At 41.8% G+C, this 14,233-nt stretch overlaps 1 protein-coding gene across 5 annotated transcripts in view; it reads right to left on the reverse strand.

The window, feature by feature from the left end:
• Window positions 1-11,655: 11,655 nt before the first annotated feature.
• extl3 (exostosin like glycosyltransferase 3) overlaps window positions 11,656-14,233 on the reverse strand; it is a 32,861-nt gene continuing 30,283 nt past the window's right edge. For all 5 annotated transcript variants that reach the window (XM_022235450.2, XM_022235451.2, XM_022235449.2 and 2 more), the window contains one exon: window positions 11,656-14,100. In XM_022235450.2, coding sequence (XP_022091142.1) covers window positions 13,891-14,100 — 210 coding nt within the window. In that variant the 3' untranslated portion in view covers window positions 11,656-13,890. The remainder of the gene's footprint in view (window positions 14,101-14,233) is intronic.

A 14,233-nucleotide genomic window follows, 5' to 3' on the forward strand; every position in this document is an offset into this window, starting at 1 on the left:
CAGAACGTATCACAAAAACAAAAGCAAACAAGAAAAAAATAAATTAAAAATCCTCATTACAGTCAACAAGGCATCAAAATACATAAACAACTACAGTTGTGCTCAAAATTATTTATACCTTTGGAAAATAACATACTTTTCTAAATTCTTCATTGGTACTTCCACTACGTGTATATCGTTTGCCTATTTGTTGCAATACACAAACCTACACGTGTGTTGGCTAAACTTCATTTGCATAATAATATATACGGCCCAGGTTTCCTTTTTTGCTACTATAACGTCAATATATGATTATTTCCCTATATCAAGTGGCAGTCTGTTCCACTGAGTATGTGCAAACATGTACTTATGCGTGCGCTTGGACTTTTGCTCATGCTGGAAAAATGAACTTTACAACATCACATACTGTAACGTCAATTAACCGCCCCATTGGGTTTCTCAGGCCGACAAAAGACACTGTGAAGGCTTCCCCTCGGTTTTTGTGGCTCTTGGCCTGTTTATTATCACACCGTCATTCCTGTCAGGCATCAACTCCATAACACACCCAAAAACAATGTGCTTCCCAAAACACTACTGTGCCGGCGTCGCGGCAACGGGTCTCTCGGGTTTACCAGTAGGGTCCCACCACACCACTCTACCGTGGATCCGTGCTAACGCACCCAATTGTCATCCAACACCAACGCTACAATACCATATTCTGAATATCGAGCCCATTAGCTAATATCAATCCTTTTTTGCGTTATACTACTGCCGACAAGTCATAGATATTTTGTGAGATTCCCAGAAACGCGATTTTGTATTGAAAAAATTAAAATAAGGGAGTCAGAGCAAAACACGTTTACGTTGCCCAAGAATATATCGGGCTCTCGAAGCTTGTTTAGGTGCTATACAGGCAGTTTTTGTTGCTATTGGAAAAAAGTCTACATGAAGGTTTTAATATCTGCCATAGACATTACTGAGATAAGATTAAGAATGATACAAAGAAAGCTATCCACATAAAGAGAACAAAACACTGTTTGGCCGAAATATAGGTTAGCGTGGCGGTTTTTAGTTGTTTCATCCCCACAAGAATATTCATTATTCTCTCATGTGCATGAGCGGTTATATACACGACCAGCCAGCACACTTGCTCACCGAACTCAGGAATGCACCCCGGCTCCGCAAGGCACAACTTCACCCACACCTCAACTCACAATCGACATGTTGACTCATCGATGTGTGGATTGCAACTAACATGGCGATCGCACGAACGCGTGTGCGCGAACCCCAGGGCGCACTTTGATATAGAAGTGTCATAGGGGTGCACCGTGGTAAATAGGCCAGAAATATGTACGACGAGGTGTCTCAGAGCCATGGAATTGGGGAATTGAAGAAATATAGCACTGAACCTCTGGCCCGGATTCAGAACTTCCAATTTTAAGCAATTTGGATGCAATCAGGTCCAAAAGATTTAGCCGTTTTGCAGAGGGATGGATTTTCAAAATGGCTACTTTTCCGGGCAGAGAAATCTCCTTCCTTTTTGGGGGATGAGCATTTCTCAAAAATTCATCTGTCATCTCACTAAAAATTGAAGGATAGTGAAAGAGGACATGTCGAACATCTTTTTTCTGTGCAGCCTGAACAGCTGTGAGAGTTATGAGTATTTTAAAATATTTGTGAAGTAGCATACGGAGATTTGTCACTGCTGTCTATGGGAATGTATATGCTGTGGTGCACCCATAGGGTCGCAAGCCATGCAGTAAATAGACCGAAATTAAACTGCTTGGCTTGCGCGGTCCAAATCAGAATTTGTGTGCACTAAAATGCTTTACAAGTTTATGGGCCACTATGCACCCATTCGATTCGCTGCTTTCTGTGCTTTCTCTTTGGAATCTGCACTTTGTCTTATCGTACGACCCCACACAACAACTGGATACCATTTCTGTCTTTATTACTCAAGCTATGACCAGGTTCAATGGTAAGCAATGTATGTACAGTATGTACATTGAACATCAATACGTGTTTACAAATGCACAGATACGTGTTTACATTATGCATAAATACCCACTTTGGCATCACTCAACGTACTGTAGTTTATATTGCCAGCCCTTTTTTAAACTATTTCCGATTCAAAGATTTATTTTTTGTCCTTGAGCCCTTGAAGGCAATGTTGATAAACAGTAAAAGCAGCGGCAGCAATAATCACGTTATATTCAACAGTCACATGATGTGGGGCATTATTCAATAATGATCACCAAACTGATGACAAAAACATGATAGATATCGCTAATCCAAAAACCATTGAGACAAATACAATCTCTAGGATTATGTTCATTGATAATTACGTGACCTTCACCAATCGATTCATGGCACAATAAATGTTAGTTTAGTTAACAATGAACGAGACAACCACGTAATAATAAGGCAATTAGATCACGCTGATTTTATTGTAACAAATTACGTCATCTTTACTAGGGATTGATGATATATGTAAAACCAGAAATGTGATTATTAAAAAATAAAAATCACCGTGTGGCAGCCATATATGTTTCTTGTTACCAATAAAGGTACGATGTTTGTGCTCCCTCTGGAACGCCCCCCCTAATTTTCAACAGCCTACACGGGGAACAGCCTGGTCACAGGCCCACAGCTGCGTGAGTGGGTCAGTGTCCACCCACAGCCATTCTGACACCTGGGCTGTGTTCGGGCGGCTTGTTCCCGTATGTTCACGAACAGCTTGATTTGTTGTTCGTGGGTAAGCCGCTCGAACGCCGGGAACAAACAACCGGTTTATCACAAGCAACGTGCAACATGGCGGCGTCCATGTACGTTATTCAATAGTTGAGGCTTGGATGGGCTGAATTCTTTTCTATATAAACAGGAACATTCATTTCTGTGTTTCGGAAAATAATTAATGTTAATTTTGCAAAACTTCCCATTGTCTACATGGTCTATGGCTTTGGAAGCCATCTCTCTACTTTTTGCAGCTGTTCAAAAATCAAAATCTCACGAGTTTTTCCGTGTGTTCCTGTAAAACCCTGACGAGGAGGTGGTGTGTGATCCTGTGCCGAGAACAGTGTTCTTGAGTCATGTTCCCGCCGTTCGAGCGCGAGAACAAGAAACCCGTGTCAAGAACAGGCTGCCCGAACTCGACCTTGATATGACTGTGAGAGAACACCTCATTAAAGCTCTTAAGAACTCTCGCTCACTGGATGTTTTCATCTATTTGCATGTTCCTTTTGAGTTGATAATCCCTTTCTTCCCTATATATAGAACAATATAGATGTCAGTCAACAATATAACCTTGAGGTACCAAGATTATGCAATTTTCAGCTCCGGACAAAATTACTTTCGTTGTTTGAAGCTATTTTGGTTCAGAGTTTGATATAGGTACATGTTTCTTTTGTGTTGTTGATGAGTCCAGCCTGTAATATGACTTTCTGCAAGTTAAGCGGTACATACATGTATATTTCATATGTTTTTCAGACTTTGTGTAGTATTGAGTTTAAGTTTCATGGAAACTCTTTAAAATGGACAGCCATTGTGACACTTAATGACTGTGAGAGAACACCTCATTTAAGAACTTAAGAAATCTTATTCACCTAATGCTTTGTGTCATCTGTTTCGAGATTTGCAGGATAATGGCCACCCCATGGTAACTGTTAACATCCAATCGGGGTGCAACAACCGCTTGGTAACAACTAATAGCCAAATAAGTTAAAGGAGTTAGAGATGACGGTAATTTTCAATGCCATGCCATTACATGTAAAATGAATTTCACCAGTCGATTTCGGTAACTTTGAAAGTTGAAAACTAAGATTCACCGACTGAAAGCTTGTTTCGTCCCATATAACTGTTTCGTTTTTAAATAACTGTTTTGCCCTAATGATCGTCTCCGACACCACGAACTGACACTTAGAGGTGCGCGACATGATATCATTTGTGCACATTTTAGAGAACTGCGTTATTTTCGTTTTCACAAATTTAAACTGGCATCCAGTACAGCGCGGCACATCCGGTGCGCATTCCGTGCATTTTCGTTTTATGAACTGACACTGATCATAATTCCACTCTCGATTAACTTTTTGTGCAATGCAGCAAGTATACGGATGGATTAAATTTACGTAAAACTTTTCGAAGCATTTTTCCTTCGCGGTGCATTGCCACAACAAGCTTGGATGTCTGTTTGTCAATACAAAAATCAGTCTTTTTTGCGTCAGTTCCTGGGCGCGTAGACGTTTTGAATTCATGGGCGTATTTATACAACATAATGTGGCGCCGACCGACTTTCGCCAAAGGTCGCCCCGGCCTCCCTACTAACCCTTGGGTGAGCCCAGACGAGCGGCTGTCCGGGTAAACCTACGTGATGAGTCCGTTTGGAGTGCCGTTCGCCGCCAATACGTGCTGCTCAGTCTCTCTTCCCGACGGCCACTTAAAGGACGGACATTGAGGGACTGACTGAATAAACAGACGGAGAAGTATTAGACACTGACACCTATATTAATTGGTTTCAAATGGCACTCACATAGTTTGAATTACTGACATCTTCCTAATTCCTAAGCATAGCGGCAGCTCTTATGTCTCGTAGAATTCGGTGGCCTTAATATATCCGCCACTAGAGGGACGCAGTGTAATTTCAAGTTGTGGACGCAAAAATAAACAAGGGTCTCGACAGAAGCTTGCAGTTTCAATAATGTATTGTACATCTTTCACTTATCAGATTAGTAGTGACCATTGTAACAAAGGTCGAGACAGAGATTTGATATACGCAAGTTCAAATGATTATCTCCAACAAAGCTTAGTCTTCGCAGTATGGGTTACACGTGCAGCTCCAGAGAGATCAGTAGAGTACTACATTAACTTGCAAGGCTCCGTGAAAACTCCATGCTTCCTCTGAGATTAAGGCCTTTAAAACAAACAGGAAAGACATGTTTATCGCTCGTTCATTTTGGATGAATTGGTGACCAATATGTATCATACAACAAAAATGGCTGCTGCAACAATGTGCTTTTAGAAAAGGTAAACTCCAGTAGGTCAAAAGTAGTGGGAAAGGCTACTAGCCCGTTCAAACCACTCCCGGATAGATAAATTACAATTGATATAAAAAGATACAATAAACACAGGGGTAACAAAGAGTTGAAGTTAAAGAAGTGAAATGCCATAAGGTATACGCACAATATTTACAATATACCATATTCATTGACAAAGACAAAACAATAAGGGCAAATTACAAATTAAAATATAATCTCAGTAAAAAAGTAATTATTAACTAATATAATTAGAAACTAAACAGTCCACCAGCAACAACAATAACCAAAACTTTACAAGCATATCGATCTTACACTAAGAACAAATGCATAAAAAGAATTGGAGTCAGCTAAGAAGTTAAAAAGTTAAGGAGACAGATTTTAAAAGAGTTTAATGAGGTGGAGTGAATGACATGATGTGGATGTGGTCTCCTTAATCGACTCAAATAATCAAAGGGGGCACCTTCGTAGAGGGTAAGAACTTTAAAGCACAGCCAAACCTCTTGGTCAACAGCACAAACTACGAGAACTCCCGGGATCTCCAGCCAGCACACAGACTAAAATTCCCCCGTGGAGTAAACCAACAGGTCTCCAGATTATCGTTCCTACCTAGTAGTTCAGCACTTACGTCCGGTTTGCCCACGGTCACTCCACTTCACTTCACGTTCCGCGTTTTATTTTCCCCAGATTTCACCGGAAAAATCTACAAGAAAGCCGTGATTTGTGTTTGTCAGATCTGCAGACGCACCGAGCCAAATCAAAATCATGTGACAGACAATGCGACATGAGTGACAGAATTCTTCAGGGCAGATATGAACCAAAGCGAGAGGCATAGAGCAGATGTTTCTGTTGAATGAAGCAACAAACAAGGAAATTCAAAGTCAACGCAATGAAAGAAACTTTGTCAAAATTATGATAAAATTTTATTCGTTCTCATTTTAACACTGACCTTTTCATTTCGGAAAGTAGTTGTTGTTAATGTTAATCTTTGGTCAAGTTGTAAACTGAATGTTTTTTAAATCTGATTTATAAGTGTCTATGGTAAAAACAGCAGTAAGTACCTTAGTTTGGCTGTTCAGTAACAGCTTCACTCATTTTATAATCACAGAAAAGATTCTCACACTTCTGTATACAACATGTGGGTTTTAATTTGCCTTTAGTTTTAATTTGCCTTTCAAAGAAGATACCCCCAAATAGCAGTAAAACTAAGCGCTCACTTCTGAATGTAGCCGCCCGCCTCTATCCAAAATAGGCCTGCAATTTGGGGCTTTTTGTGAAAGAAATACCCCGAATTGGAAATTAACAGTCCGAAATTCGGGATATATAGAAATACTTCTGCTGTCTTATTGTAAAAATCCCGTGGGATCACAAAATATTAATGAGCTCACGCGCAGAAATACGGTGGAATGCACCCCTATGTGTTAACGTTCACACTTGAATGGCGCACATGGGGATAACACCTTTTTTGGCCGAGTTTAATACTGTGGCAGTCGTGCCGACACAACCCCCAGGTCGTCCTTGGCCGACGTCAGCGAGCGGTCTAGTCTGAGGCAGCCAAGGGAGCAGGCCCGTTTGAGGGCAGTCTACCGCCAGGTGCAGCAGGAGAGCAGCACAGGCGCGCACTGGGGTAGAGGACAGGGTGGGACACAGGGAGCACAGACACAAACGGACACGTCTGCCTAAGATGACTCTGGTTTAATAATTATTCACACCTCTCCAGGCGCTACTTATGATGCGACCTCCACAGGCCCTGGCAATCTCCTAGTCAGATCTTGGTCCTACACAGGTCTCGATCCCTACACGGGTGTAAGCTACGGGCACAACTTGTTTTACATCCACCAAATCCCCTCGTAAGACTACCGCCCCGTGGATGGAGTTCCCCGTATAAACTCGTCCCCAGATGATTTATATTAAGTCTAAATACCCCCCGGTATTAAGTCACTTACTTACAGGTAGGGCCTGGTAGTTCTTCCCGGTGGGAGCAGTAAAGAAAACCATATGGCAACTCAACTGACCAGGACGGCGCTGGAACTAATACAGCACATGGGACTGACTACGAAGGAACTGGCACGCTTCTTGTTGTTTTGTGTTAATGGCGCTTTCAGCAACTCGGGCTATTTACGCCAATAACTGTACGTTTATTCATACACTTTATTAATCAGCATCACATTACGGAGTTAGGAGTCAGTTGCGGAATCAAGACCTAAGTTTTATTTTCGACTCATTGAAAAATACAAGCAAATACCGCCGTTTCTAATCACTCATTACATTGGTGTAAGGAGTAAGGATAAGGCTGCAACCTAGTATCTACTTTTTGTCTTGCGGCCGCAGCTTAAGCCGCGTCTGAATCACTTGGCCGTGGCTTGCAAGTGCACACAACTTCATGGAAACTGGCTCGCTCATGGTTAGTAATTACCTCGCTTTTTAGTAAGATTTCATTTGAGATTTGGGGGGAATTGTTAAGAGACAGTCCAAATTCTTTAAGAAGTGTTGGATTATGTTACGGGGAACCGGGTGAACCAGTCATTTGGAGAATCAGCGATTGTGAGACTTGAAGGGATTGTGTGCCGTTTGTTCCATTCCTGTTGGCGTAGCTGCGGTCGAGTGCGGCCCTGGTCCGTGAGCTTGCTCTCCCTGTTGAGGTTTACTGGTCGTAGTTTGTGAGGATTTTTATAATTGCCTTCTTGATACGGGTGATTCGTAATAGTGCGCCTCCAAGACTTTGCAACGCGTTGGCCGATCACAACGCGTGAAATCTGTCGACCCTTTCCAAACGCGCATTAGGTTGCCAGACTTCAAAAATTATGATTGGCCAACGCGTTGCAAAATCGCTATTGTGAAACTCCCGTAAAGACCCCGTGTTATTCTGTGTATAAGAGTAACGTGAAGTGTTTAAGGGTTTCCTTGGTTGTTGTAAGGGTCAGCCTGGTTAAGGATTACTTGCAGTCGACCACGGGAGGATCTTTTGTCGTAAGTTCGTGGTACAGTACTAGTTGACCACGGAGGATCACTTTTTGTAAGTTCGTGGTACAGTTGACCACGCGTGAGGATTATTATAAGTGAGGATCCTTTGTACATAATTCATCCTCTTCGAGCTTCCAAGCTGTAATAAATAATTTAATTATCATTCAGAAAAATCTGTCACTGTAAAAATAATTGGGATTCCTGGTGAATTGCAATCAATAATACTTAATACAACTCTGTTGCCATTCGAATCAATTACATAATTGCAGATCGGCGGTATATTTCCACCAAAACCAACAGCCCCTAGGCTTAGTCTACCGTTCGTTAACTATAATATCCCCCTTGCGTCTGGGTAGCCGCCCATCCTTGTGCAAGGTTAATAAATATGTGGCAAGGTCCAATTCCATTTCCAATCAGGCCCGTCTACTGGTATTGCCACAAAAGGTGTCAGCTTCCCCGCGACACGATCAACAAAACGGACACTCCCCAGGGATCATTATCGTTTCAACCGATGAAGGGGCACTTCTACTCGAGGCGGATATTCAATGCGCAAAACGCACGCGTTTGCGACTGATGTGAGGTTCATTCCTCGTTCGACATTCAATGTTGAACAAATAACCGTGTGATATTCTAACGTTGAATAAGTAACCGTTTGATATTCAGGATGCACACCTCTAGAAATGATTGAGCGCAAAGGGGGACTAAAAAAATGCACCACCATGCCCAACCATTCACCTGTACCTTGTCATTTCACAATGATGTATATACGCACATAACTGTCTCCTACAGGGGCAACTCGGGCATGGGTTTTTCGGGGTCAAACAAGCCCTGAAATGTAGGGAATGGGTGTTTTTTACAGCAATACAATTATTTGTTGGAAAACCTGTCGATTGTACCTGCTGTTTTCATCGAAACTATTTCAGTCAATCGAAATAGTATATATCAAGCCCACGCCTCGGGTCTAAACTCATTTTCGAAGTGTTTCTGTACACTTTAGCGACCCCGCTGCCTCCATTTCAATCAGGGCAACGCAGTTTTCCACCGTGACAACAGCTTTGACAAGTCTTGTCGGTGGAGTTCTGCGCTTGCAAACCAGAGTAGGAAAGTGAATGCATCACATCAAACTTTTCTCAAATAAAATACCCAAACCCTTCGCCCCCCGGAGATTACATGATCATTGTTCTAAATCAGTGACGACTTCTTGCAACCCGCAGAGGCATGGGTTTTTTTGTGGTCAAGTCCTTGTTAATGGTGCAAGTTTGTTTTTTGTCCATTTTGCACTCCATAGTTTCTAGGTAAGTGCATCTTAAGCGGTCGCCAAATGTCAAACGGTTACTATTTAACGTTGAATATCAACCAGTTACTTGTTCAACATTGTATGTCGAACGTCAAGCGAGGAATAAGTAGCTAACTTACACCTCCGTGTTTACGTTGCTTGCAACGAGCAAAACTAAACCACTCAATGGTTGTGCGTTCATCAGGGTTTTGGTTCAGCTTTGTTGACGCACCAATTTGGAATACAGACGCATGATTATTCAAACTAATAGCCGTACAAAAGCTGTACACATTTCAAATTTTCCATTACTTCATGCAAAAACATGGATGCGACCCATGGGCTTCACTTTGCGCAGCAAGTTAGCGCTTTGGTATAATAGTTCATGGCTCTTCCCGTTCACTACAGAGCATTCAGTGTAGTACAAGTGGTCCGCTGCAGTATTACTAGAACCTTGGTAGTTAGTAGGTTTCATTCTTTGCAGCCAAATCTGCAACCGCTTTGGGTCTCCATGAGGGAATCTGGGATGAAAAAAAACCGTGTATACTGCATTATTATACTCTGTGCTGAAAAATTAAGCAGAAGAAAAGTACCTGGTAGTTAAGATATTTCTTACACCGAGAGGTCGAGGATGAGTAAATCAAATGTAGTCTGGAGAACTAGCCCATTGATAAAACTTGCTCCCAGAGCTAACATCAAGGGTGACAGAAAACCGCAAAGTGATTCTAGAAGCGCCCTTAATTAACAGACGACCTTTTTAAAAAATTTTATGCTGTAGGGGCAACTGATGATGAATGATTTGACGATAAAGGGGAAAGCCCACGTCGACTGAAATGAGGAACAGCCCACATGGAGAGTTCTTCCCTTGTCTTCATTATTTTTGCAAAACGAAACACATATATTGTAGGTGTGCTGGCCTGCTTCTTCGAATTGTATAATTTTAAGTTCAAGGATCTATACTAGTACTTTTTTCAGCATGATTTACTTGTAATACCCTGCCAACTTGGTATTTTGAGGGATGAATGAATTTGTGGTGTGGCTTTTCTGTCAAGCTGTCTTCGCGTACGGAAACGGAAATATTATTGGTGCAGAAGCGCAGCCGTGGAGATTTCAGCAGTCTGATGCCATGGCAGCCAATATCAGCGGCGTAGCGAAGGCATTTTCTTTGGGGTTGTGTGCCAGGGTCAGTTTGTCGACTGGTCGATGTACGTCAATAATTCATGACGTCAATTTCAGTTTCATTTGCCGACTGACCCTTTATTTGCCGACTGAAAAGAATTATGGGGGGTGCAGCACCCCCTACGCTGCTTGCAGCGTAGTCTTGGTTTCAAGACATTAGTGCTTGATAACGGACACCGTGCATAATGCGCCCCCTTACGACTCATAATTAGACAATGCGCCAGCGTGTCCGAAACGGGCTTCCAGAGCTACGGCTAGGTCTATTGTCCACGAGTCTCATGCATTTCTGATTGAGTGAAGACCTAGACCGAGAGATTCGGATGCAGCCCAAGTAAAAACTGGTTGTGCGAGGACGCTACTGGCAGCCGGCCATACATGTAGGTTGGCAAACTCTTCGCTTGGGATGTAGCAAAGAACAGTTCTCGAGTAGCACTGGAACCGGAGGTAAAAGCAGATTGAGTGTTCATCCAATGTGTGTATGAGTGTATCACAAACCAGACAGTGCCCGTTCAAACACTAAATACTCAATTTCGTTTGACTGGTTCCAACGCCCTCCTAAGCCCTAAAGTTTCTCGTTTTTATGTTTTTGGACGGAGGTGTGCTATAAACCACAAGTGGACTGGGCACGAGCTCCAGATCTATCGGGCCAGTAAGTTACCAGAACAGGGGCTTATTTCCTCAAATTGGCCCCCGTTCTCGTAGCAGTTTACAGTCCGAGTGGGGGGGGGGCAATACATGTAGACGTCCCTGACTAAGCTCATTGCCAGCTTCATGTAAACATGTATACTAATCCGCATTGTCTAGCTCCTTTTATTTTTTCTTTTATTTATTTATTATTTCTCAGGGAACAACACACAAATACACTGAAAGATAAATTAACACCACAAAAAGATTAAAAAAAAACAAAAACCGTGATAACACCCCTGAAGGATTGCCAAAAAAGCAGACTTAATCGCTGTCTAGAGGCTCTCCTAAAATGTTAACAGTTACTAGGTTGGGCAAAAGTGGGACTCACAAACAAATACAGCACAGTGGGGAAACACAAAGGGAGGGGGAATAATAAACAGAACTCTGAAGAAAGCTGTGTAGGCCTAAAACAAAGAACTGAGAGAGAGGAGACAAACCACAAGGAATTAAAGGGGGGGGTCCTGACACCAGGAATGCACGTTTTCAGCCATGCAATAATAAATTTCTTCCAATGACTGCTTATATGAACAACAAATGAACTCCTGATTAGTGCATGTATAACCATGCATTTACTGTTTATTTATAAAGGGGCAAATAAATAACCAATTTTACAAAGAGAAATCTGGGTCTTATATATATACATGTATATATATACCAAATATGTTTTTTCAGGCTTATCACCGCTCACAAAAGCATCTTAATGTGAAGCTTTCCAGAAACCTATTCTGATATCATTACCAGAATTACAAGAACTGCAAGACTTCTTGAACTCATAGACTTGCAACTTATTTTCTGCTGCAAGATTAGCGTAAATTTACATGATTCCGACACAGATTAACATAACTACGAGATTCTCTTTCAGACACACAAGAGCTTCTTGTGAGAGTGTAATAATAGACTCGAACAGTTTTCACGTTTGATATTAGTATGTTATGCAGAATCAAAAAAGAGAAAAACAAACAAAATGAAAACAGGATTTGTTGTTGCTGAAAAAAACGCACAAATGAGGATAAGGTAATCCTTATGAAAGTAAATATGAGTGAAAATGAACTGGAGGGGGGGATGTGCCCCATTGGTTCCTTGCCTGGAAATTTTGAAATATAAACAACCTACATGTACATGTACAGCCCACATGTTCATGTATACATTGCACAAGCTGCAGTTTACTTTCCTTCAAAACTACCTTACAATAATGTGTGCCAGTGCCCCCAAAAAGAAATGTCACCACTGGCATGAAAACATGACCTTTGATGCTAATGCATCTGGTGGATAAACTAAGCTATAACCACATTCTTCTGAAGTTTGCCTTGACGTCAAGATAAAATTTAGAAGACTCCAAGGAAAAACCCAGAATAGCCAAAGGAAAGTTAATTTTACTGTATTGGTTTGCTGACAAAACGCTCCTCATTTTGTAAGAGGCAATGACAAGGTCTTCAGAGTTTCACAGCCAAATTAGAGGTCCCAATCATTATGTTAGGGGAGTTTGTGTAGCTAAAAGTTAAGTGATTTCAGTTTGAAGCTCAACACCAGTGGCGTAAGGGGGGGAATTAATTTTCCCCTGGCAAAGGTCCAGCCCCCCTTTGAAATTACAAAATGTACACAGTCTGCGTACAAACTGTGTACAAGTTAGTACCCTTTAAGTGCTCCCCCCTCCCCGAAAAATAGTGCATTCCAGGATCTCCTTGATGTTTAGCCCAGTTACGCCACTACTTAATACTAGACTGGTATAATATGTCCCAACATGAAAGTGTGACTGGAAAATTGAAATTAGCATGCAGCTTTCTAGCATGGATAAAATGGTGATTAACATTTTTATTCAACTTACAAATACAATCAAAAGAGCAGTCACAATAAGATTGATTGATCAGCAACGAAGGAAACTGTGGAGGGCAGTGGTATCACTATAGAAAATATACATATATTTCAATATATCAAATTTACAGACATTCCCCTTCATTCCTCCAAAATGGCAAGAGAATTCTCCGCTTATGCTACACAGTATCTTTGGTCATTAATAAACACTCTGTGACTATTTCACAACAGAGATAAATACACAAGACATATCTGATTTTGCACAATCTGATGGGACATTACAACATTTATTGCATTAAGTATTAAATGAAATGCAGACGTGATTCTGCATTTCGTTTTAATACCAAGTGCACCATTTTAGGAGTACATTTGCAGAGGGGGTGTGGCAGGCCACATACGGAAAAAAGGTGGAAAAGGCTAGCTAAAAGCTGGAATTTAAAGATTTCTCACAGAAGATTTGTACAGAGCAGGTGTACAAGAAAAAGCTGTGAATTCGGGGTAAAAATCTGAACAATAAATGCTGAAATTTGCTCAAAAGCTGAGCTCTCACACCCCCGCATTTGGCACTAGTGCGATGTATTAGGTGTTAATCTGGCAAAACGTTAAAAGAACACCTCAAATGGTTGGGACTTCTGAAATCCCCTTAGGCCATGATGCAGGTTGGTGGAATTATTGTGTTTGTCATCGCTGCACAGCGACCATCAGAAAAACTGGTACATCATGTGACCAAAAGGTTGACACCTCTACAATCTGAATAGCCAGGGGATGGGTTGGGGTTTGACTCCCAATCGCTGAAAAAATTTCAAAACACTTCTCCCTGTTGCTGTTACAAGTGGACTGACTGAAATGAAGCTACCAGCGCGTTGTGCGAAGTAAATAGCAATACTGGGGCACAACAGCAGGCAGACAAAGGGTTGGGTTCTTTGCAATCCTGTCAGCCAAGGTGTTAGGAAGCTCGAGTCCCAAATACTAAACAAATTTGAAACACTTCTGCTTGTCGTGGGGCACTCGCGTCTTGAACAGCACCGAGTCCACCCTGAATTGCGTGTAGAGGAGTGGGATGTAGCCGTACACCTGATTGAAGAAATGGATGCATCGGTGGCGTTCCTTGAAGTGGGAGTCGTCCTGCGACAGTGCTTCAGGGCAGGAGGGGCAACGGAAGGTCCAACGAGAAGTCACCTGGCGAATTCCAAAAACAAAACAAAAAAGTAAAGAAAATTGCAGGGACTTTGACTAATAGCAAAGGACTGCATACCACGTTTGGAGTTGGCTCAGCCTCACCACTGGTAGATGCAAATTTGTGAAACATAAA

Source organism: Acanthaster planci, linkage group LG02 (genome assembly GCF_054643075.1).
Source record: "Acanthaster planci isolate LZ-2023a linkage group LG02, COTS_SCS, whole genome shotgun sequence".
Taxonomy (NCBI): domain Eukaryota; kingdom Metazoa; phylum Echinodermata; class Asteroidea; order Valvatida; family Acanthasteridae; genus Acanthaster; species Acanthaster planci.